Below are 27385 nucleotides of genomic sequence, written 5' to 3' on the forward strand. Positions count from 1 at the left end.
GTATGTACTTAAGGTTGTTAGAAACCATATTAAAATTGCTGTGCAAATAAATGTGGCAACGGCATCACTGCATAGTAATCATTTGAAGAAAAATCAACGTTCATATGGCGCTAAGATTCGCCACGTTTAAAAATAATAATAATAATGTTGTAAATATTTGTTTTGTTTGTTGTTTATTTTTGTAAGAAATATGGACCAATGAATAAGTTTTTATCTGTGTCAATTGGTCAATTCGTATAGTATGAGTTGGATAATTTGGACAAACATGCATTAAAGTGAATTATGAAAAATATTAACATCGCTATAAAAACGATGATCTTGTCATGTCTACATCGTTCATTATTGCTCAATCCTTTTATACGTTGGCATTGACATCTCTGATACCAGTCATATTTCTTTTTTAATTTTTAATCAAATATGAGTCTTTTTGCGCGATTAAAAATCTGGAATATGAACACATTTTCTGATCATAAAAGATACTTTTGTCGGGAGAAAGACGTAACCTCCTGCGACTTTTCTAAACAAATCACATATGAGTGAGTCTTCCCCTACATTAGTTTAGAGTCATCTTCGATCCTTTTCAGATAGTATATAAATGTCGTTTTCGAATCGTGTTTTAATGTGTTATTTCCCCTAATTTGTGAAACATTTTTGGGACTTTTTTGATTCATGTTAATAATCCTTTATAAGGCCTTAGTGAGTCATTTATCAGTTTTATATGAGTGTTCACGATTTTACAAATCACGTACGTGATTTCATGCTGTAGCGGGAGTGAATGAAGTTTTGGCTATTAATGACTAAAACAACGTTTATTATATTTAAGTATTAAAAAAGGTCACGCACAAATTACTTTGAAAAAATACGATGAAATGAAATATATTTAAAAAAAATTATTTCCTGTTGTACGAATGAATGACGCCCTATAATTGAGATTTTATCTAATCTTATGTAAAAAGTCGTCTAAATATGATACAGGGATACGAGATTGCAAAAAAGTCATAACCCTAGTGTACACATTAAAGTTTATTCAAAATAAAAATATTTTCGTAGTAATTTTATACAAATGTGCAATATTTTTTAATATAAAAACAAGTAAAGAAGTGTTAAGTTCGGCTCTCCATCTTGAAATATTCTGAACTTATATGGAATAATTAGTTTTCTTTCTGTTACGAAAGTACCAATGTCCAATATTTTAGGTGGAAAAGTTCTTTGACCCCTGGGAACCCAAATTTCTAATAATAATAATTATAATAATTGTTCCACAAACATCCCAGATGGGACAAGGGAGACTTCTCTCATACCAATGAGTGCACCCCGATTCATACTGTTTATTGCCTAGTCCGAACGGCGTGTCTTAAGACTTGTAGAAAAGTTTTACGTGGCTGAAATACTCAGGAAATGTCGCCAAAAGTACTGAGGGGTATTTTGCCTCCGTTGAAAATTGTTGATGTTGTCTGGCCTTGCATTACCTGACCTTCAGTGTGCAAGGCGGGTGTGCATACCACTGCACCACGGTGCACAGTGTCACGACCGTGGCCAAAAATGGTCAAAATCAAGTACTTCGGAGCACAAATTTATAGTAAACATTTCAATTTGAAGGAATTTGAATTATGGTATTGATTTGTCAATTAGTTTTGTCCATGGGAAGGAAGGTTCAAATCCGATAATTGTTGGAAATATGTATTTTTGTCCTTATTTTACTAAAAATAATAACTTGTATTATTTTAATATCTAAAGTAATTTATCTTTTAAAATAAGTTTTTAAAGTTGCTTTGGATGTAAGTAACATGGATTTTTTTTTTGAAGTAAATAGTGATCATATGGTGTTCACAGCTACCCAAGTCTGTGGTACTTAGTACATCGATTTTGTGAACCAAATTTTAAAATTAGTGGATTGGGAAAAATTGTATAAAAGTGTATATCGATAATATTTGTTGTTTGAGTTGTGAAAAGTGAGTGCTTCAAACATATAAAGGTTCCAGATGCAGAGATTTGCAGACGAACATGTTATTTCTCTTTTTCAGCGACCACCTCACTCAGGGCTTACCCCCTATTTTAACAAAGCGCTTTGCGGTGTTGGCTATAGCGCGAAAACGAATGAATCGATCTTCATATATTTTTGGCGGCTTATTAAGCACGTAATAATCTCTTTTTAAAAAAAATGATGAATAGCGAAAGTCAACATTCGATTTCTTAAAAAAATGGATCGTTTTTAACCATTAATCGGTCATATGAAGACTGAACGCCAAATTTCAGTCATAGGCCACAACATTCAAAATACCGATAATGGGGATGCACCATTCTATGGGGCTATAGGAAGACGAGGACCTATACTGACAGATTTCTGGTGGAAAGTTATAAGCCCCCAACGAAGACTTAATACCAATTTTCAGCCATTTCGGTGTGATAATCAGGCTAAAACCTCCAAAATACTGAAAATCGGGTGGTACCGTTCTATGGGGGCTATACGAAGACGTAGACCTATGCAGAGAAATTTCAAGGTGAAGTTGTATGCCCCCAACCAAGACTAAATACCAAATTTCAGTAATTTCGGTGTAATAATGAGGTTAAAATCTTTAAAATATCGATAATCGTGAGGTACCGTTCTATGGGGGCTATATCAAAACGTGGACCTACACCCAAAATTTTCAGTTAGAATGTTTCATACCTCTGCTGAAGACTAACCACCAAATTTCGATAATTTCGGTTGGTCATCATGACTAAAACTTTCGAAATACTAAAAATAGGGAGGTACGGTTCTATGGGGGGCTATAGCAAAACGTAGACCGACCATCGCAGTTTTTTGCCCTGGAGATTGTAAGTCAATAATAGGTACGTGTACCAAAATTGATGCATCTACATCAACTCCTTCTATTATTGGCCACAGTTAATATGAACTCGCGACATAGTGCGGTGGCACCCAAATTCCTAAGTTTACTCATTCTGCTAAAAACTTGAAAATACCTGAGATGTGGCGGTAACGTGATATGGTTCCATACCACAACGTGGATGTATGTATGTACACTATTTTTGATGTAGAAGTTTTTTTAACCACTATGAACCCTAAATGCCAAACTACATCACAACGAATATTTAATGTTAAATTACACCCAATTTAGACGGAAAATTTAGATGGAAATTTAAAACTACCTGTAATTGTGCGATAAATGCCAATTTATAGCTAACTTGGTCTGAAAATGTAACTAAAACGTCAAAATATCTGAAATCGAAAAAAAACCCCTCAAAAATATACGACGATCAGTAGTTCATTAGTTTTCAAAAATCAAGACACTTTCTTAAAAACAATATTTCGTTGGCGGCAAAAACTATAAAATAATAGCAAAGTGCCCGCAACTTCGAATGAGGATTCCTTTCCGCCTGGCTGGTGATGGCAATAACTCTCGAACACAAATTTTGGCGACATTTTATGAGTATTTCATGTAAAATTTCTCTACAAGAGGTGTCTTAGGACACGCCGTTCGGACTCGGCGATAAACTGTAGGCCCATATCATTGAGCTAATATGAATCGGGGTGCACTCATTGAAATGAGTGCCTTCTGGGATGCTTGTGGAGCAATTAAATATATCGTCACCTGAAATGCCCAAAGACGTAACCCTCAAAGGGTTACGTTGAGTGTTATGTCTTTGGGCATTTCAGTTGACGATATATTATTTTGTCCAAACATAGTTTAAAATCGCAGATAGATCATACCGGCCCACTTTACGGCACCTACAGATTCCTCGTAATTTGAAGTAAACTCATGATATAAAACCAATATATTTTGTATACGGCATAATTATTGTGTTTGCTTAATTTTTTGGTCAGAGACTGAGGGTATACTTCGTCTGACTGATACTTTCTTACTTGTTTAATTGATATTTAATTTCATGTAAGTACTTTAATCGGCAATATATAAGTCCCACACATCAACAGCGACCCATATTTTAAATTGCATTGTTTTACCCGTTTGCTAAAGACCCACACCGAATTTCAAAATTTAATCTCAACCCCTTTACACAACAACAATTTGTTTCATAGTAAGTATTTGCAAAACTACATGCCTACCTCAATTGCACAGACCAACAGTGACTCTAAGACCTGCTCTATCCCTACAACCAAAAGCAAATTGAGCACCATCTAATGGGTACTTTACACGATATGTTATTTTACATATGTACTGTCACTTTGCATATACATTTTGTATATGAAAAGTGACAACCCATATGTAAAAAAACATATAGTGTAAAGTACCCATAAGTAATTTTCATACATTTATGGCACTTACATATTTCCAAAACCACGTCCATATCTCAACCTTAAACACCAACACTGAACATTTTCGTAAAATTCAGAATCAATACACCCAATATCAAATTTAATAACATTTGTGTACTTTTCCTAAACATAAGCACTAATTTCGGCAATCTCATCTTTACCGACAGTGATACAAATACTAAAATTCACAATTCCAGTTTATATTCTAGCAAATAACAAAAGGTTCCAAATTTAGTTCCATTTAGCGCTATTCGCACACATACATAAGTACATATGATTTTCCAAAAAGACCTCCATGAATATGAATCTTACATTTTGTATCAAACTTCAGGATTCCAGCGCTATCTGTTCACCCAAATCCAAAATGTGCCAATTTATGACCATTTAGTACACATTAGTACGAATTCCCAAATCAAAATTGTACCAATTAGTACTTTTCGTACACATTCTACACCTTCCCAAAACCATCGCCTTATGTCAACCGTACTTGTCAACCTTGATTCTCACTCCAAATTTCAACCTTTAAGCTTTATCCGTTCACAAACTAGGAAATGGTACCAAATTTCGTACATTTCAGTACTTTTTGTACACTTATATTTCAAATTTCCAAAAACCCTTTGATACATACAACAAATTATCAAAAGTAAAGACTAAAAAGATTGGTAGTTTTTATACCCTCAGCATTTTTGCTAAGGGTATAAATGTGCTTCATCGAAATAATGGTTTTAGACTACAAGTATGTTTGGACCAAATCCGTTTCAGACAATTTTGAGTTGATTTAGCCATGCCCGTGCGTCTGTCTGACTGGCTGGAGTGCACGATAACTCTCGAACGGATCAACTGATTCGTCCAAAGTTTGGCCTTCGTAATATTTTGTCCAAACTTAGTTTAAGTTCGAAGATGGACTTAATCGGACCACTCCTTCGGGTACCTCCCACACAAAATTTCGAAAAAGTTCAGTTTAGAGCCTGATTTCGAATCGCTTCGATTAATGTTGTAGCAACTTGCTTTGATTTTTGTTGTAAGAAATTGTATTCGCTTTCCCCATTACGAAGGTACATATTTTTTCGGGGACAAGTCCTTACTTCTTGAGATAATGGTCCAAAAGCTCCAAAAAAGGCTGGCGGCACCAACTCAACTGGGTAGTAGGTAAGATAACCCTCGAAGGGAAAAACCAATTTTATCCAAACGTTGTATATCGTATTGTATAGACTGTAGAAGTATTGAGAGTTAGGCTGAGGGTATATCCCTGTTCGGCCAAGCCGACTGATACTTTTTTACTTGTTTTCGAAACATTTTATGAAAACGCGAATGGTTCTATGCTCATTTCACTAGAGGGACATTTACACTTACTCCAAGCCAAAACTGAACACACCTCTAAATACACAGAACAAGTAAACAAAGTCAGTCTACTATAGAAGGGTGGGAGCCCACACTGAAAATATCACTTTCGCAATGACCACTTTTCCATGTTTTTGTTTTAATTGTAATGACGACTATCCCAGCTTCGGTTATTGGCATTTCAAGAAAAGTGACCAATATTGAAGGAGACCTTCTGAGCTTCAACTTCGTCTCAATTGTGTTACCAAAATAGTCAAATACTAGATGTATAGAAAAAGGCACTCAGCTATCCCAATTTAAAATTTGTGGAATTTTATTTCTGTGGCGGATATCTGTGCAAAACATATCCCTGACAATGAAAGCATTACAAAGGTGAGTCACCCATCGACCATTATTTCGATGAGTTACATACTTATGTTCCAAAACCACTTTATAATATCCTCCCCATAAAGCGGTGTGGGATATAAAAACTATCATTGAAGCCAACAGCCAGTTTAGTTATCATTTGATTTCCTTAATATCCAAAATCATCTTGAAATTTTTAATTTTGCATTAATTTTTGTTACGGTTAAGTAATTAAAACTTGTTTATCTTCCTATTTCCGAGTAACTCTTTATTTTTATTTGGCAGCATCCAGCATCAGCAGCAGCAAGTACGTGACAGATTACCTACCCTGTTTCAATAAAAAAACACACAAAATAAAACGACTTTAATTTCAACTTTGAGTTATGCACAAGTTTACCTGCCCATTTAACCCACTTCTTCATATGCGAGGCAGGCAAAAAAGATAACTGAAAATAATTATTTTACCAATCTGGGGTATTTTGTTTTTGTTCGTAAGTTCCTCAATCGACAATAGGGATGTCGTTTGGGGAATTGATTAACATACTCTATTTACTGAACATCTCCATGCCGCGATTATTATTCCACATTATCCCAAATAAAATATCTAAACTCGACAACTCTAAGTCGCAGGTATTATTTTATTGGATACATCATATTTTCATTATAACACTTGGTTTGATATTGGCATGCACAACGGCGGATGGACGGTACTTGTCCAACGACGTCAACCTGAAGGCGTGTCATAGCCATAAATATCTAGACATTACAAGAGATGATGTTGCTGCATAATGTACTCCCAATGGTAATGGTGAGTGATGTGGTCAAACCGCATTGCTTAGCTAGCTGCAACATGTAGCAGCATGGAATGGAACGTGTGCGCAACATATTGCAGTTTTGTGAAATTTCATTTACAAGGCAATGTGCCATGTTTTGAGTTTTCTTTTTTGTGTTGTGTGCGTTCGTTATGTTCCATTGACGAACGCATTCAACATCAATATTAGGCAAAAAACAGTAGTTGCAAAACATGTCTTTGGGGCGATTGCTCCACGGCTGACCAGCACTGCCAATATTTTATTTTCCTAGACACTGTCCAGTGGAAAAAAGAGGATACCTTTATTTGTTAAGATTTCAATGAAGTTATGTTGTGTCGATGACGATACCGTACAACAAGTGAAAAACTTTCACTTGTGCCCATACCTCATGCCTATGGTCGGGCATATGCAACCATCCAACCAACCAGCGAACCACCTAATGAGAAAACTTGTCTACGATGTTACAGCATCCCATATGTTGAGTTGTCGCTTCTCAACAATAAATATCCTGTCTTCTTGGCTACATCTTTCAATCCATAACTGTTGTTTTAGTTGTTGTTGTTGTACAGTATAAAGAAAATACATACCATGATAGCAGTGGCCATAAAAAGTGTGAAATTTACGTAATATGTACAATTTTTGAGTATTACACATGTTCGTTGGCGTGTTACATTTTTAGGACAGCGCTGAGACTCTTCCGCCACGACTTTGAGGAGTTCACATATTTTGCAAAATGTATTGATTAATTTTTGATATTTCCTGATGGAAGTGAGATTTAGAGTAATGATTATATTGGGGTTTTGGGATCCGATTCCGATCCGATTTTTCTGAAATAACAGAATTCTTATGGTGCCAAAATTCTTTAAATAAAATCAGATTTTAATACAATCAAAGACCATGGCTTAAACTGTTATTCTGTTGTTGTTGCTGTAACAGCTACTGTATGTACGTACACGTCTTTATTTTATTGATTCGGCTTTGCTTCCAACTCCATGTTCAGAAAAGGCGCCACCTGAATAGGATTAGTCCATAATGACAGTAGGTTTGGCTAGGCAGTTGAAAAGTGCAGCGCATGCGTACTGGTATTGCATGATGGGGCGGACAGACGTTCTGCGTTATGTCATCAGAACAGGCGGCTACAATAACCGGATCTCACTTGCGCCAAATCAAGTCTCGCTTGCCTAGACAGCTGTTGTTCTTTCGCTGCCACGAGGACAGTAATCATAGGATATGCGATGGCAAAATCTTAGTCTATCGGTCCACCGAAAACATGAAGAGGCACCCTGTTGCGGTTCTCAGGTCTGTATTCTGGCACTGGGGTCACATGGCTTACCACAGACCAACCTATCTCGCTTAGGGTGTCCAAACACAGGTTTTTCTCAACAAAACGGTTTTCAATTAACCGACATTTTCAATATTAACAAAAACCGACTTTCGATTATTATAATTTTTAAAACCGCTTAACCGGGCTAACCCCGCTTTTATACCCTACACCACCTTGTGGTAAGGGGTATTATGTCTTTGTGCATTTGTATGTAACATACAAAAGGAAACGAGATAGACCCATAGTTCCTTCTAGGGATATACATAGAATCACTTTCAGAGTCGATTTATGCATGTCCATCCGTCCGTTCGCAACGTACAGGACGCATTCCGATTGGGAATATCATTTTTTAGCCATAGGAAGAACGCTAATGGTTTTGTTGAAAATCGGTTTAGATTTGGATATAGCTGCCATATATATTTTCGGCCAATTTTAGGCATTCGATGCACGAAACACGTTATATTTGTCCGATTTCAATCAAATTTGGAATGTGGGACGGAATTTGGTCTAGATGTAAATGTGCCAAATTATATCGAAATCGGTTCAGATTTGGATATAGCTCCCATGTATATTTTCGTCCAATTTTAGGTATTTGATGCACGAAACATGCTATAGATGTTCGATTTCAATGAAATTCGGAATGTGAGACGAAATTTGGTCTAGAAAAAAGTGTGCCAAATTATATCGAAATCGGTTCAAATTTGGATATAGCTCCCATGTATATTTTCGTCCAATTTTAGGTATTTGATGCACGAAACACGCTATAGACGTTCGATTTCAATGAAATTTGGAATGTGGGACGGAATAAGACCTAGAAATAAGCGAAATCGGTTCAGTTGTTTACATATCTCTCATAATTATTTTGGCCGATTTTAGGTATTTGATGCACGAAACATGCTATATCTGTCCAATTGTGATATCTTGCTTTGCAACCTTAAATTTTCGAAAAATGCCTGAACTAGACATAGTGATTCGAATAAAGATCGTGTTAATTATGTAAAGACTTCGAGTAATTAGGCTGATCATAGTAAAAGCTGAACCACATCGGGAAATCTTTCGGCGATCTGTTGAATATTGAAAGTGTTGGATCAAATGTTCGTTTTAAACTGTAATTTTGGGGAAAACATCTTTCACATTTAAATGTATTTTTCTTTTAGTTAAGACTAGTTTACTTTAAAGAACACGATTGCAATGAAATATTGAAAATATTACTATTTTGAACCGGTTAACCGGGTTTTTCGTTTAACTGAAAATGAGGCTTTTTAGTGAAAACCGGTTTCGGTTTTAATCCCCTTAATTTTAATCCCGTTGTATGTGGTTAACAAGGTTTCTTTATCTGCTCCTCAAGTGCTGCCGGCTAGCTGTGGCATGTGCGGACGACTAGCTGTCGAATGTGACTCCCAGGACTTTGGGATAGTTAGTTGCCGGAATTATTGAACCATCAACATGCACATTCAGTGGGTGCTTCATTTCCGCAGTTCATTTGGTGAACTGTATGACTGTTGACTTAGTGGCGGTTATTTTCGTATTCATCTCGTGAAAGAGCTCAACAAGATTAATGAGATAGGCGTTTAGCCTGATACAAATATTATTAACGATGAGACCTAGCGCCATGAGCGTACATTCATTTGCGTATAAAATTATCTTAATGCCGTCGAGAGGGCGTTGAATTGCAGAAAGGTAGAGGTTAAACAGTTACGGAGATACCACTCCTCCTTGGAGAACTCCCTGTTTCACTCTACGGAGTTTGGAATTCTGAATTCCACGAAAAACTGGCGACCTCATATACAGTTGGTGGCCCAACGTTTCAAACAAGGTGGAAAGGTAGTATTCCCAACACCATATAACCATCACTTTTGTGGCATGGCCTGTTCTGGTTGGGACGTTGGCTAATATCTGGTGATATGCCGCTTCGGGAACCCATGTTGATGATCCACAGGTTGAGGAATTTGCTTGGATATATGACCTCTGTTTCATCCAGCTGATGTATCATCACCATTGAAATTCCATCAGGTCCAAGCGCTTTGGATGATTTTCCTCCCGGATTACATCTGCAACATTATCCATTGTAAATTGTGGCGGTTCATCATCGGCTGAAAGAGATCGCAAACGACGTAAAACCATTCTCTTAGCACGGTCGCTAAAATAACCCGCGCACCTCTTCTCTGTCTGTCACAAACACGCCGTTAAACATTACAGATGTCCGATTATCCTTTTTACCAGGGTTTGATAACGCCCACAATATACTACTATTGGTTACTATGTTGCAGCACTTTAGATGTTCTAGACACTTTTTCCGTTGGTGCTCACATAACTTCCTTTTTCAGTTCTCCGACACTGGGTTCCCTGGGACTCGTGCTGCGATGTTCATCGCGCTCATGCTGGAAAATTAGGTCTAATTTTGTATGTATTCGACCGGGAATATGACGAGCGGCTGCAGTAGTGATGATGTCTCGGAAATTCCTCTCTGCTAGCCGAACATCAGTTGGATTGGGTAGTTCTCTAAAGCGTTGGTTGTGCATTCCCAGAATCCTTGACAATTTCCTTTCCCATGGTTAAGGAAAGTACGGCGTTCAGTGACCTGATGTCAGGCCAATTACGAGGGAAACGACTATTAATCGGCGGGATACACACATTTAGTAGTTCCATGGGCTCACGCGAAATAGGACTTTTTTTACTGGACAGACTGATACAATAGGATTGAACGTCAACCACCAATAGTTCTCGTACGATCCACGCGAATTACGTTGTATATATCACAACTTCCGTCTCATTTCCTGAATCGACGCGACGATTATACTCCCCGAAAATTCACGATCTCATTGAAGTATGGACTTCCGAGTGATAAATATATCACTGTAATCAGAGCATGTTTGGAAATAATATTAAACTGTACACCACCAGTCAGCCAACAGACAGACGGTCGCACATGGCTAAATCGATCCCAAATTGTATGAAACGGATTTGGACTTAACACATATGGCGTCTTCCTCTTTAGCCATAAGGCTGAAGGCATAATTACCAAAAAATCAAATGGCCAGCAATTACTTTCACACACAAAATTGAAGCCGAAAATGACAGAACTGTCTGTTTACGAATTTTGTGAGTATGGTAATGCTAGAGTAAATAACCGTTACTCCATATTTATCTTAGACACTTTTACTTGCTGTTGTTGGTTTATCGTTTAGAGTTTCCATTTTCATCACTTTGCCTAAATCTGGAGTATAAATTTCAAATTTGTAAATAAATGCAGGTTCTGGAACACACATTGTATATACGTATACTACAGTCCGCTATGTTTTCTCTGCGATTGATATTTATTTTAAAACATTTACCCGTTGAAAGAAGCTAGAGATGTATGTATATGAACATGAAAGTAGCTAAATTGACTTTTATGTGATGGATCTCTCCCACCAATATAGGCATATGTATGTTACTCAGACCTGTTTGTGATTGTGGTTGTTATTACAATTATAAAAAAACGTATATGTATGTACTTACCCAATAACATAATTACAATTATGACAACTTAGCATTTATTAACAATTTCACTGCGGTTAAACTCTCACTCCCTACGAAACCAAAGGAAGATGCTACGACCACCTGCAGATTGAAAGTTCAAAAACCACTAACTCAAGTTAAAATATACAAAAGAAAAAGCTGTGAAGATTCGCCGACATAAGAATGAACCTGATAACCGCTTGTTTGATGGCAATCGATTAAACTGACGGTGGTGATGGTGGCTGTTAGTGGTGGCAGGACAGACAGCAAGCCCCAACTTGTGGTCTGTGGCATCAACCTAAAGACACAGAAAGCGAAAGGAGTGTGTCACTTTCCATTTACTTATTTATATACATTATTATTTAACTCGCACACAGGCTAAAGCACACATAAGCATTTTTATGGACAATTATGCGATATATCGACTTTCTGCAGTATCTCTCAGCATGATCATTGAATAAAAACAAAAACACATTACTATTTGGAACATTAAAAGATGACGACGACGAAGAGGAAGAAGTCATAGTGAGACAAGTCGTAATATATAATTTACCTCTTGCATCAATATCGTGAACGACATCATTATAACTTGGTCATGAGGTTATCTGGTGGAAAAATCTGTTAAAAGACAACAAACCAAACGAAGGAGGAATAAAAATCGGCATGTTGGGATAATAAAAAATGCCGCACAACTGCATTCCATTACAGCAAAAAATCACCACAATGTACATACATAGTATGTAAGTATGTTTGTATGTGCATTGTTGTATGTCATACATAAATGCATACTGCTAATCCGTTTTAGCAATTTTTTGGCAGAGTGCGATGTATAATAGAAAAATTTAAAATAAAATATTAGCTTTGGTCACTTGAATTGTTTTGTCTTTCCAAAAAATAAAAAAATATTTTTTTTTAACTTTTTCTCCAATTCTGGTTCATAGCTACCAAACCGTCCAAAATGTAAGGATACAGTCAACTACAAAAATGATCTTAAGATCTTAGTAAACAACTTTTTTCAAGCTCTAAATTTGATTCTTTTCGCATTTATATATTCTGTTCAGTTCCGTAAATTTGAACAGTTTCCAATTTACAGACCTGCAGGGTTTAAAATGCTAACGCCATATTAGCAAAAGCACCGAATATTTGCAGCTTTGCCTGCTAAAATTTCTTCGAAATATGTTTAGCAACAATGAACGACGGCAACATGTAGCAACAAATTTCACAAAAATATTGCTAGCGATGCTGATGCTATTTGACATTTAATAAAAAAGCATCGTCGTTCATGAACGAACCGGCTCAAAGGAACGATTCCGTGAAAAGAACGAACGGATCCGTATCCAGCTCATTCTTTTATATCGTTCATTTAGATCCACGGACGAGTCATTGCTGCTTACAAAATTAGCAGCATTGGTTTTGCAAACTCTAAACAAACGCTGCGTTAGCGCAAACAGCACACATTTCCACACAAAACAAACAATGATTCAGAGAGCTACTCTCGCTCAGTAACTCACCTCATTCAGTAGCACATCTCGGTCATATCTTTCTTTTGCATCATTCGTTCATCTGGTTCTTTCATATCAAAACCACCACGACTGCGTTCAGAAACAAAACCACCCCATTAGCACACAAACAAGCAAGTAACACAACAGTTGTGTCATTCGTGAACGAACATTTTCAAAAGAACGATTCGGTGAAAAGAACGACGGAGTCGTATGCAGCAGAGAACGAACGACTTCAAAAGAAAATAATACAGTCAAATGTATTGTTGAACGAAAAAGAGCCAACGAACGAAGTAAACGACCCGGATCTTTTTGGTGAACGGAATGAAAAAGATCGATCAGCTCAATGAACGAGATTGCCCAACACTATCGGGCACGCATACTCATATTTTGCAGCACACATGATCAACACATATCAGAAAAGAAAATAAGCAACAAAGTTTCAACGGCTTAGCCATGTTTTCAGCAAACAATTGTTTTTGAGATCAGGGTTACCAGTGTAATGCATTAAAAACCACGATATAATTAATTCCACTTGTTCATTCAAAGGACATGTGAATTTTTGGTGAAACTGTTCAATATATATTTTTTTATTTTTAAACAATAATAATTAGGTTCTACCATATGATGGAGGCATTTTGATATTAAATGGCACTTTTTTTATTACTGCGTTGGTAACTCTAATCAAAAAACCACCCTCGGAAGCTAATTCATTCTTACGAATGGTCAGCCGACTGCTAAATATTTAGCGTGGTTGTCGATTATCCCTAACGCAAAAAAGATTAGGCGTAAAAAACGAAATAAGCAAAAATGTACAAAAATAAATATGCGTTCGGTTGCTTATTTAGCCGTGTGTGTCAATATTGTGTAGCAGTTGAAGTGTACAGCTAATGCTAATGTTTTTAGATGCTGGCTTTTAAACCCTGTAGTCCTGTAGTGCTATTCTGTAACTCCTTAACGACAGAATTAACGATGAATATCATTAGTTAACGATAATTTTCGGTAAGTGCTATTCTGTATACCAATTTTAACGATTTTTGTCGGTAAATTTTGTTGTTAATTACCGAAAATTATTGTTAAGTTAACAACTAAAAAAGTATTCGTTAAGTCTTAACGACAGTAAATTATTGCAATATTTTGCTGACTTTTTTAACAACAGCGTTTTTATATGAACATATGTTAAATTAATAAGCAGGGTACACAAGGTAAATGCCGCCTTATTGAGAAAAATCTTAAGGCATTTACATAAGTGTTAACAATGTAGGCGAAGGCGCAACTGTGGCGAAACTGTCACAGGCTACCCTACAGTTGAAGGCTTCGCTAAAAAAACGTTAGCTAATGCTTCAAAAGAACTCAAGTGTGGTACTGCTATGTAAGACCTATACCAATGCCCTTAAAACTATCTCTCTAGGAGGCTTTCGTTACCTTCAATGCCGTATTGTTTTATTGCGTTGTTAGGAATTTTCTGATCTATGCATGCATAAAAATACAATTCTCTGCAATAAGAAGTGACCTTTTGACCAATGATTCTAATTACACTGTCCTGTCCACTTCAAACATATATGTACATAAATCGATTTTCTATATAATGCCTTGCCGAGCTATTACGTGGATATGAAGGACATGTTTATTCCTATCTTGGGATAAAACCACAAGAATCTATGAGATGCATGTATATAAATGCATGTATTGACGCTTTAGAAGTTGAAATTACCCTTGTGTTACGCATTGTTAGGATACTTGCAGATACTTATTTAGCACATTCCTTCAAAAAGCAGAGTTTTATGTCCTGTATTGGCGAAGAAATAATATTTTAAATTCAATATGTTCCTTCAAAATTGTTTTGCCTCAAAATGCATTTGTTAGAGTGGTAGAGAAAGAATTTTGGCCTGCTAGAGCTTTTGTAAAGGAATTTATAGAAAAATCACAAAATTTAGCGCAATTACCTCCAAGATCAACGAATGCTTCATAAAGCTAGGTAGTGGTTTGTCAATTTGTTATCAGAATGTCCGTGGAATAAATCCAAAATTTACTCGTCTTTATGCCGACAGCTTCAGTTTGGAATATAATGTAATCGCATTTTCTGAAACTTGGTTGAAACCCTCAATATTGAATAGTGAAATCTTATGCCCTTTTTTGGTTTTTGTAAACATTCCGCAATACTTTGAATGTTTACAATTCCGTTTTAGAATTCCACCCATATCATTTTCTGAGAATAAATATCATCCCACATTGTGCTTATCAATAATACAAAATTGTTTGTCTTCAACACATAAGACAAATTTGGTAAAAACTGTTTTAAATTATAAAAAAAAAACGAATTTTCAAAAGCTTAATATGCTCTTATCCTCAGTAAATTGGTCTTCCGTGTGTAATTGAATGAATTGCGCATATTTTGAATCTACACTGAAAAAATGTATAACATCTTAAACAAATGTATGTTAGAATGTGTACCAACAATTGAAATTAAAAACTGTAACAACCCTCCTTGGATTACATCTGTGCTGTTATCCATTAAAAACTCTAAAGATTATCTCAATAAAGTCTAAGATAATTTTAAATCAAATCCGAAATCATTTTATGAATTTGTAAATCTTAAAAGGAAATCTTCTTCTAAACCTCATACATTAAAAGTAAATAATGTAGAAAATTCTAATTGTGCATTACATAAAACTTTGTTATAGAGAGGTATTCGCTATGGGTAAGTCGCTATAGAGAGGTGAAAATAGGAGAAAATGTTTGGGAAAAAGTTGTGTTTTAAATTTTTATTCGTTACAGAGAAAAGTTCGTTATAGAGAAGTTCGACTGTACACACGTTTACTTACTTAAATTTTGTGGTTTGACCATTATGATTACTTATTCTAGTAACAAAACCTGTGTGTAATTACATAGAGTATTAGTTTATAGTAGGCATCTATTTATGTACATGTTTATGTATGAAGCAATTTGTACATATTCACACATTCATATATATGTATATGTATTTATGTTTACAACTTCAAATTATAAACTTTATTGAATTGTTCTTGAATTTGCTCCACTTTGGCAAAAGAAAGAAAATTGAAAATAATCTCAATGATTATTAGAGCAGACGAAAACTACACAGAGAACAGAACGTAAAAAGAACATAAAAAACAAAGGTGTATTTAATTTTAAACGGTCAACAGTGATTGGTTTATACGAAAATTGCGATCGAAATATGTAACGCAACCAATGAACAACAAAAAAGTATGATTTTTCTTGTGGTCTAGAATAATAATAAGCTATCTTTGCTAACACCGCGGAATGGCATCTTCATCAACCCTTTTGTACAGGAAAAAAGGCACATATTGAGCTACTTTCGGTAATTTTTTGTTGACAAATATGGCATAGTTTTTTGACAAAGTCCGCCTACGAAACACCAGTTGTGTTCCTTTACTTACCTAAGGTTACCATTTTTACCATTTGTTACCATTTTTAACCTGCAAAGCGTTCCTTAACCCCGAAAAGTGGAAAAACTGGAAGCAATTTGTAAGAGAGTGAGAGTGGAGAGAGAGCGAAAATGGCTTTCTATTCTACCACAGGCTACCAGCAAAATTTCTGCAGGTAAAAAATGGCAGAACTGATTTTTCGACTTTTGTTTGACGATTATTTCACAATGAAAAAGAAAATGGACGAAAAACAGAAGAAAAAGTCGAACGCTGACAAAACTAAATTAAAAACTGTGAAATAAAAGACGAAAATGGATTTTTTATGTTTCTTGTTGACATTGCTGCCAGGTCTACCATTTTTCCGTTCCTTTACTTTTCTGGTAAAAATGTTCATGAGAGAGCAATTTTGACACTTTTCTCTTTTACCACCCTTACCATTAAAAAAGTAAAGTAACAAAGCTACCGTTTTAAAAATATTTATTTAAAAAAAATTGCGCAAAACTTACATATATGAGGATCTGCACAGCCGTTTGTGAGCTATAGTGGACACCGACTTCAAAAACGCTTTCTCGAGAAAAACGGGTTAAAGGTTCTATGTAACATACAAAACACAATGAATCTTTCCCTTCCAACCAGGGTTTCGGAGTCGAGGTATTTTTGGCTCGACTCCGACTCCAGACCGGGTTTTTTCACGACTCCGGCTCCGACTCCGAGTCGACTTCAAGCGTAAAATCCTATACCACTAAAATAAATAAAATTTGCGCAAATGTATATTATTTCTACTGAATCTTACATTCAAAAAGGGCAACAAGTAAATTTTGGAAGAATCTCTCTCTTCCCCGTAAGAAAATCTTTAAGCTTTCAAAATATGTGAAAATGAAGGGGAAATACAAATCATAAAAACTGCATGCGGTAAAAATTATAAGCAATCCATGAAAAGGTTTTAAAATGGATGTAAGCCAACATTTAGAATGTTTTATCCAAGAAAACCACGAAACTTTTTTTCTTCATCTGAAAGAACATAACAAAATCTGCTTTCTGAATTTTAATGTGATACCACGAATACCACGAAGTTTTGTGCCAAATGACCGTATACGAAAACCCTCTTTTTATAAAAGCGTTTTGCGGTGCCAACACCAAAACTAAATCGATTTTGTAAAAAATATTGGATTTTAGGGAAATGGTCAAAATATTAATGTTTGGCTTAAAAAACTGACGTTTTTGTCATAAAACGGGCCAACAAAATGTGACAAATAAAATCGATCGATGAATTTCTAGATTCTGATGTCCTTTCTAGATGTTTATAGGATCATCTAATAATTAAGATGTTATCTAATTTTATGTAAAAGCTCTTAAAAATATACCTTTGTGAGAAGACCAGTAGGTCTTCTGGCAGAAGACTTGTAGAACTTGTACAGAAGACGTTAAATACCCAATTATAATTCGAATATCATAGAACTTTATTTTTGCTTGCAAAAAATTAAAGCATCAATTGGACCATACAATATTCGCAACATTCATTTTGTAATCAAAATAGAGATGAAAAGATTTGACTTCAAAGGATAGTAGATATCCTGTTTGCTTCAATGGTTCCTTATATTTTTCTTTCAAAAAAGTAATGATTTTTTGAAACAAATTTGTTGTCCCGAATTTAATGTTATATTTCTATAATGTAGAAAAAAATTTGCCCGGAGTCGGAGTTATTTTTTCTACTCACAAAAAATAAAAAATTTTTGATTTTTTGAATTGACAGGTGGGTTTACTCATTTTTGTGGGTAACTCAAAAAATTTGTTAGAGAATCGCACTACAGATCTCTTTTTCTGGGATAATCTTCAAGGGCATTCATTCATACAGTAAAGAAACTGACCTTATTTGAAGACCTAATTCACTGTTGAACTCTATGAACTTTAATTCAGAATTTACCACTTATGCATAATATATTTTGTTCTGTGCACATTTGTCTATGTAACAGTTTGCATGTAAACACTTCTGTTTTGGTATTTAGATCACAGGTTCAACCAAATGAAAAATATTATCTCAAGACAATAAACTCACACACCAAGAAATACACTTTCGCATATCTCATAAAATATTCATTAGGGTAGACCCACAAGTTTGTGGTATATCAATGTTAAGACATTGACTTTTTTTGTATATGGCCGGTCTAAGATGAGATGAAAATCAATTCTTATCGAATTTCTACCAAATTTCTGCTTTTGGAAAAATTATCTTTATTAATTTTGGTTTGAATAGAAGCGAAAATTCCAACAATAACAGACGTTCGGTTGTATTTTAATCGAATCGGATCAAAAATCATCAAAAGTTTTCAGTTAATATTTTCATTGAACAAAATTGGGCCGCAGATCTCAATCTTAGAAATATTTTTTAAAATAAAAAATCAAATTTTCGACTTATATCAGCATTTATGTTGAAATTGCTCTCACAATGCGATTTTAATTTGATTTCTGTTTTTCACCCAAGCACACACTAATGTGTAAGACGGAAAATTCCAACAGACGAACAGGTTCAAGATATTCAATGCTAAGCTTGGTTAGTTGGTAAAACATGAAACTAATATCCATGTTGATCTTGATGTTTTATAGCATTTCGGATAATGATCAGCCACACTAAAAAAAAAACTTTCCAAAAGAAATTATATCTATAATAATTTTAAAAATAATAATTGTCCTGATTAGATTTATAAATTCAACAGAGGAATTAGGAGACAAATGTTATTTTTATACTTTTAAATATGTATCACTTATTAAAATGCTCCTTTTCTTTCAGGTTTAATACGAACGTCTCTATTGGCTGGTTCCAAATTCAATGTAACATGGCACTTGGCATATCCTCACAGGGTAAGTTAATTTAATTATCTCACAATTTCAGCTAGTATGAGTAAACACACATACATACGTATGTATGTATATAAGTAAACTGTGTTTATAAACACAGTTTATTATAATGTTACCATTGATTGTATTTAAACAGATTTATTTCTATATATTATTTTCTCAATTACAACAAAAATTTACAAAGATAAGCGAAAAGTATTACCCAACAATTGGCTACACTAAATTCTATAACCGAACCTGCACTGGGATTCGGATTAGGTTTTGGTGTTGTTGTTGTCGTTGTCGTTGCATTACCAGAAGGATTACTGCCAGCATCTACTTTAACGTTGTTACATGAATTCAATTCACTTGGATTACAAATCTCGCATTCGTTAGAAGACAAACAGGATCTCTGTTCTTGCAATGAAGAAGCACAACCTCTTGACACACGATCACCATTCTTGGCAGCGTAACAATACATATTTGCTGTACGACTTATGGGACAGCGTGTGGGTTGTATAGCATCGGGATTATTGGCACACTTAGAGTCCTATAGGAAAGAAAAACTCAATAACAATTACAAATGTGATTATTTTGAAACCTTTTTTCTACACTCACACTTATCGAATCACATTGAATACACTCAAATCCAGTTGGTGCCCATTTATTGCAAAAATTGTCATTACATTTGTGGCATTCTCGAAGGCTAGCATCATCATCACCATCCGATTTGCATTTCTTGCGTAAATTTTCAGGTAAATTTTCCAAACATCCTTGGGCTTGAATTGTTGCTAAAATTACACAATATTACATAAATAATATATTTCATAAATTCGAATTGCAAAACTTACCTCCATCATAGACTGTCACACAAATATCGACGCCATTGGAACAAGTTTCCACCAATTCATAGGTGGATCGCAGGCAATTGATACCCTCACATCTGTAACAGGAACGTTGGGCTGTGCTTGTGTGAACCTGTAGAATTGTTAACAGGAACAAAACTAGAAATTTGTTTGCCACACAATAACGGACACTTGCACGATGACCCACAGCTAACTGCATTTTATGGCTTCCGAGAAAATATTGAATGCAATATTCGCCACAGTATTGATAATATACACTATGGTTACATAGATTCAATTGAATTTTCAATTACTAGATTTCAAGTACCACCTTTTGAAAGCTGTTGCAAATTATCTGTGTTTACATTCACCGCATTGCCTGTTGTGGCATTTGTCATCAAACAACAAACGTCAACGATGAAGATAACAAACAGTTCAAGAGTCAGTTATATCAAATTGTGTGGTTCATTAATATATTTCTGGTAATGGACATTTTAATAATCATGTGTTGCTCAATGTGTTTTCCAATGTGTAGTGGACTGGTCAAGAACAATTGCACAATGATAACAAAAATTCGTTATAATTTCGATTTGAAACATCCCAGCATTGAAAATCATTACCAAATAACGGGGTTTTAGACATTTTTGGTAGTCGTAACTACTTCCAAATCAACTAAATAACCCATTAAATGTCGCATTAAATAACTAGTTGTTCTTTGGCTACTAGAGTTGACAGTTGAGGTGAACTTATGTTCAATTACAACACACTCCACATATATATTTTGCTCTCTGCAGGATTTGATCATACGAACTTCTGATTTTATAGGTAAACACATTAACCACTGTGTCACGGATACAAGCATTAAAAGTCGGTGAAAACGCTTACACATGCACAAACCAACGTAATGTTTTTAACAAAAAATTGTTTGGCTGCAGTAAACACACAACTCTCGGTTTTGTAGCCAGACACACTCACTCTGTGCCGCCCTACTCATTACTTAGTTACGAGATAAATAAGTCGTTTTGCCCTGTAAAACCTTTAAAAAATTACCAATTATTTTTCAACTTACTGATATAACAGAAAGTAGCATGTTTACACAACTTTGTAATGGTTTATTCAGCTCAAATTTCAAATTTTTTCTGGGATATGTATTTAGGTTATGAAAATACATACTGATTTTGCAGAAATTTGCCACTTGTACTCTAAGGGGATGGAAAACTGTTCTCCAAAAATCTTCAATATTACCAATCGAGTCTTCATTATACCCTACACCACTATTTGGGAGGGTATTCTAAGTTGGTTTTGGCCAAAAAGTTTGTAACGCATCGAAATAATGGTCGTAGACCTATACATACATATGTACATATATGTCATATGTGATATTTTACAACCTCATATCCCTGTATTATATTTTGATGAACTTTTGCCTAAGATTAGATAAAATCTTAATTATAAGTTGATTCGACAAAAAAAAAGCTCACGCACAAAAAGCTTTCAAAGTTTTCATATATGAGCTTTTTTGAACAATTGACATAAGCTTTTGTTTCTCACCAATTTTATCGCCATATCATAACACATATATCATTTTATATCATACATAACCTTATTCTATATATCATATAAATTGAAAGTGGTTTGTGCGTGGAATAAAAGTTATTTTAGTTATTAATAGGTCAAAGGTCATGCATTCATGCAACAGGAAATACATATTGTTTTTGAGATTTTTTTCTTTTCATTTCATAGGATTTTCGAAAAGATTATTTCTTTCAAAGTGGTTTGTGCGTGACCTACATATTTTAATAATTAAATGGAATGAATGTTATTTTTGGCATTAATAGGCAAAAGTTCATTCATTCTCGCTACAGAAAATCATTTTTGAGAAAAAAAGGTCAAAAAGTCATAATCCTAATATGTATATACCAAAATGAATGTCTCGACGAGCTGAGTCGATCTGGCTATGTGTGTCTGTCCGTCTGTCCATCTAATCTTTGTAATCACGCTACAGGTCGCAATTTTGATCGGATCGCCACCAAATTTTGGTGTTGATGGGGGTCCCAGAGGGGAAGAAGCCTATTGATCTTGGTCGGATAATGGACAAAAAACTTATTTGAAGAAAAAGCCAACGTTTTTTCCAAAGCGAATATCTCACCTTCTATAAGGGGTATAATGGGGGTCACGGAGGAGAACAAGACTACTGATTTTGGTGATGGCCGGATAATATTCAGGGGTCGGAATGGTTGAAAAACTTATTTGGAGAAAAAGTCAACGTTTTATTCCAAAGCAAATATCTCAGGGTCCATACGAGTATACCAAAAACAAACCCTTACAATGAAAGTAGAAAATATCGCCTTTCTAACGATGTAAAGTAGGTTGTCGTAGGTGGTCAAACAACGAACACAGTATAATCTCGATAATCCGGACACCTCATGTTTCGGCGGTGTCCGGATTACCGAGTACTAACAAAAACATATAATTTTGTACTTTTAAATCATTATTAACGGACTTATTATTATCTAGTAAAATAATCTGACATGTAAGGTAAACGAATTCATGTTAAGCAAATATCACGGGTTGCGACCATTATTATTGGGGGCAGCTTCCCTTGCCCCCAAGTTTACTTCCTCCAGCGTAATTTAGGTGACATTTCCTGAGAATTTTTGTCTTTTGTATATTTATTCATAGTTTTTTTAAGGATATAAACTTCGTAGCATTTGTACATATATTGATTTCCTTTGTCCATGGGACATAAGACTCTTATGACTCGCGATGTAATTTGAGAATTCAAATGCAATCATCCCATTCTGGTGAATATCAAGCCATTTCCTTGAACATCGCCAAATGAATTAATCTCGTTGACGAAACCAAAAAGAGATATTTTTTATATAAATGTTACAGCTTACTAATAAGACAAAATGGAAATTAAATCTATTGGTTGCATAATTACGAGAATGTAATACAACATTCCTTACTTGCCGGTGGTTTTGAATGTCAAAGAAAGAAAATAAAAGGGGCCATACGATTTTTTTAACTTATTGAAATTTTACTCGTTTCCTCGTTTAGATATAAATCTCAATAATAAATTTAAAAAATTCTAGTAAAATATCCTTGGAATACATTACATACCTCCAAGGACCTCATCACTAATCGAAGGGCTAGTGAACTAATTCCTTTAGAGGAAAGGAACAGTCAACATCGAGTTTTCAGGGAACTAGGTTACCCAACACTAGGTTTTACTTGTCATCAGTGGTAGCCAGTCATCAATGGTTGAACGATGGGAAAACATTTAACAGATTCGGATAGTTAGTTCCATATTGACTTTATAAGTTAGTCCAGAGTACCTAGCCAGAAAGTCGAGATGTGGACCGAAAACTTTGAAAAACTTAATTTTTCTTATTTATACGCCAATTGCTATTGCTAAGAACGAAAAAATGATGAAATAAGAATCTAATGCTAAAGATAGGAAAAAATATTGGTGTCCGGATTATTGAGGTAAGAAAAATATGTGATGTCCAGATTACAGAGTCCACAATGTAAAAAATTCTAGTGTCCGGATTACCGCGTTGTCCGGATTATCGAGACAATACTGTATATCGCTATAATTGCTAATGAAACCACGGATATCACAGCTTATAACCACGAATATCACAGCTTTTATTGGGGGCCTTCCAAAAGCCTGACTATTAAAGTAGAAAATCCCATATTTACAACGATCCAAAGCAGGTTGGCGTAGGTGGCCAAATAACGGAGATATCGCAATAGCCGGTAATACATCCCATTTTTCATTTTTTTTAAATCAATTTTGATTGGATCGTCACGAAATTTTGAAGGTTAATGGGGGTACCATTGAGAAAGAAGCCAATTGATTTTTGTCATGGTCAGTTAATATTCAGGGGTCGGAATTGCATAAAACTTATGTGGAGAACATTCAACGTTTTTTTCATATGCAAATATCTCAGCTTCTAGTAGGCGAATTCCAAAAGAAAAGCCCGTCAATTCATGAAGAATATCACCTTTATGTAAAATACTATCAGAGTTATTGCAAAAGGCGCTAAACTATCACAATTGTAATACTTTTAAATTGTTTACTTCAATGACAAATACCTCTGCTTCTATTTGATGTATTAAAGGCATGTAAAATACTAATCAAGAAGACTAGGAAATCTTTCAATCAGTACCAAGTAGATGTCGACAGTAGTCAAATATAAAATGAAATATTAATTATTTTGGTTCAGTTCGCCTTAAGTCATTTGGTATAAAAAACAGATAGGTAAAAACTTTAGTATCTCCCTAAAAAACTGTTTAGCTTATGCACAGGGGTAGTGGTGTAGGGTATCACATAGTCGGCCCCGTCCCGACTATTGCCACGTTTTGTCCAAAGGCGTTGCTTAGAATCAATGTGTGAGGGCTCGCATTGTCATGGTGCACAATGATTCGTCTTCTCTTGTTTATTATATAATGTTTCTCAAACCTCTACACAACTGTGTCACATATGCAGAAATTGCAAAAAAATCTGGAATAGATCCACGCTTTTGTGAAGCTTTGTCATCACAATTTAGAATTTTTGGTTGATTTTAGTCATATCTGTTATGGTCTGAACGAGTAGCAAGCGTCCTTCCCAACAATTATAGGCAAGTATAGGTGGGTATACGCTTAGTATAGTTTGCATATTTGATTTAAGAATTTTAAGACTTTTGTCATATAGGAAGTATATGGTTTTTTCCTAATACTTTGTAACTTTAGATCCAGAGCTACTGTAAACACCCAATATTTCAATGATTTACCTGTCTCAATAACAATTTGTGTCCTTATTATACAAGTAAGAACGGCATTAAGTTCGACCGGACCGGGCTTTTTATACCCTCCACTACGAGTTGTATTGCAGTAAAATGGAACAATTAGTTTTCTTCGCTTATTGAAGAATATTGCTTTCTTTTAAACAAGGTTTAATACCAATGAGACTTCTATGTTTTCCTTCCATTCAGAATCTGAAATACCAAGTTATAGTCATTCGGACGATGTGTGTACATTAGACTGACCCAAAACAAATTTTTTTGGAAGTTCTACCCGTTAAATCTTTTCCATTTGATCTAAAAACCTTATATATATGAAATTTTATGGCGATCCACTAACGTTAACCAGTGCCAATCTCTCGCATGTTGTGTGTCTGGGTTTGATTCGCAGGCTAGAAAACAACAAACAATTTCAACTGTGACAAAAAACCTGGCTAGCATTTTCTGTCTAATTTTATATTTTCTCTACCTATAAGGTTTTATTTGATTTCATTCATTTCATTTGATATAAATTGATTGCCCTTTGTTAATGATTGTAATATTTTTTGCATGTTTCTTCTCACTTTATCGTTGTTTACTATTTAATTGACAGTTCTATTGACTAATCAAATAATTTCTTAAATCACCTGTTTTTGAAATTATTTTGTGAGTACAAAAAGATAACAATTAAAGTTGTTTATTTGATTAATTTTAAAATATTTAGTGCTCTTTTTGACGTTCAAGAGTAGCAGCTATTGACCTATAGAAGCTATAAAAACTATTAAGAACCCGAAATCAAAAAGGGCAAGAAACTCACTTCTTTTCTTCCTTGCACAAGCGGTTTTCATAACTTGCATCCAGTTTTTGGCATGTTTCGAATTTCTCCAATAAACCATAAATTTTAAAATCGCTACCTTGACCTTGATTTTAGAAGTATCGTACATAATGAATATATAAAAATAATTCCAACAAACATTGTAGCCATTAATGTGAATGAGTAATCAGAAATCAATCAAATATCTACCTACAGCCATGCGGAAGCTTAATGATATACACAGCCTAATACTCGCGCAAACTCTTACAAATATTGACCTCGTTCATGTTTATTTTTATTAGTTACCATTGATTATTTTGATTTTGAACCCTGATTAAAAAAAGGTACTCCAGCGCTGTTTGGAGAGTCCATCGAAAGATAACATCAAGTGCGTTCGTTCGATTGCATCGCCAATGTGAGTGTGGTTGGCGATTACTTAGTCAAGTATGATTCACATTATCTACACCAAACAAATGGCATGAATTTATAAAAGACTGTGCAACGCAAAATTGAGTTAGAATATCACTGTTTTCTTAAATTCTGTTCAGTTCAGTTACAAGCTAAAAAAATGCAGTGGAAATTCGTTCTCTTATCAGCACTGGTTATTGGTCTATTGGAATCGATAACGGCCAATACATCAAGGACTTGCTATTCATGCAAGGGTATCAACTGCATGCGCACATCTGTGGCACCAACAAAACAATGTTCGGATCCCTTGGATTATTGTGTTACCGTCTTTGACAAATGTAAGATCGATGAAATTCTATGAACATTTTCTTTCAACACATTTCCCAATTACTTTACAGTCAATGTCGTTCAAAAAGGATGTTCCTATGAAGTACCCGAATACTTACGTCGTCGATGTGATGCCAATACTGCCGAATGTCACAAATGTAACACGGATCGTTGTAACAATTTAGGTCAAGCCGAATTTAATTGCATCCAATGTGATTCTAGCCAGGTGACTGAATTCATTTTTAGCCAGAAACAAAGAATTAGTTTTATTCTCCCGACAGGATTCCAAATGTTCTTCAGCCCCTACTGAATTGTTGGCAACTCGTTGTGGATCACCTACTGCACCCAATTCCTACTGTTATGTTCAGTATGATGGCAATGTTGTCAAACGTGGTTGTTCCACCACTGTGGTCGATCAACAATCTTGCTATGCCAATGCCAATTGTATGTTGTGTTTGGCTGGAGATATTAATGCCTGCAATGCTGCAGATTTTACACCTGGCTCTAGAGCTTATCGTTTGTAAACTTAGAAAAGGTTATGTAAATATTGTTAATCCAAATATTGCAATGTAAATGTTTGAAATTAAAGAGAATTCATGGTATTGAGTGGTTTTGTTTGAAAAAATATATGTACATGTATTAGATTTTTCGAGTCAATTAGTAAGATAAATAAAATAATATGTGTATGTGAGTACTAAAATTTTACCCGAATACAATGCGTGCATAAGTCTGCCAGAAAGACATTTGCAACTCAGATGCCTATATCACATTCAATATGTTTTAGGGACATTTTCAGTTTTGAAATATACTTGTTTTTGTTATTTCATTCTTTATTGGCCCTATTTTCAAGATTTAAAAATGATTATTTAGTTATGAACA

General features: G+C 35.0%; 3 protein-coding genes across 8 annotated transcripts in view; 2 read left to right on the forward strand and 1 right to left on the reverse strand.

The window, feature by feature from the left end:
- nahoda (DOMON-like domain-containing protein nahoda) overlaps positions 1-27385 on the forward strand; it is a 142612-nt gene that overhangs the window by 73873 nt on the left and 41354 nt on the right. For all 6 annotated transcript variants that reach the window (XR_012408368.1, XR_012408369.1, XM_073954870.1 and 3 more), the window contains one exon: positions 19297-19367. Coding sequence is in view for 4 of the 6 variants with exons in the window: in XM_073954870.1 (XP_073810971.1) it covers positions 19297-19367 (71 nt within the window). In the remaining 2 variants the exon portion in view is untranslated. The remainder of the gene's footprint in view (positions 1-19296; positions 19368-27385) is intronic.
- LOC141386414 (uncharacterized) lies at positions 19487-20463 on the reverse strand. The gene is made up of 3 exons (XM_073954874.1): positions 20195-20463; positions 19962-20134; positions 19487-19893 (listed from the first exon to the last, which is right to left on the reverse strand). The coding sequence occupies exons 1-3, from the start codon at positions 20406-20408 to the stop codon at positions 19528-19530; spliced, it is 753 nt and encodes a 250-aa protein (XP_073810975.1). The 5' UTR covers positions 20409-20463; the 3' UTR covers positions 19487-19527.
- Positions 26244-27133, forward strand: LOC141387536 (uncharacterized). Its single transcript, XM_073957398.1, has 3 exons — positions 26244-26517; positions 26578-26732; positions 26788-27133. Exons 1-3 carry the CDS (start codon positions 26340-26342, stop codon positions 27028-27030), a joined length of 576 nt encoding a protein of 191 aa, XP_073813499.1. The 5' UTR covers positions 26244-26339; the 3' UTR covers positions 27031-27133.

This window comes from Musca autumnalis, unplaced genomic scaffold, assembly GCF_047663935.1.
Source record: "Musca autumnalis isolate F117 unplaced genomic scaffold, ASM4766393v1 scaffold_5, whole genome shotgun sequence".
Classification (NCBI taxonomy): domain Eukaryota; kingdom Metazoa; phylum Arthropoda; class Insecta; order Diptera; family Muscidae; genus Musca; species Musca autumnalis.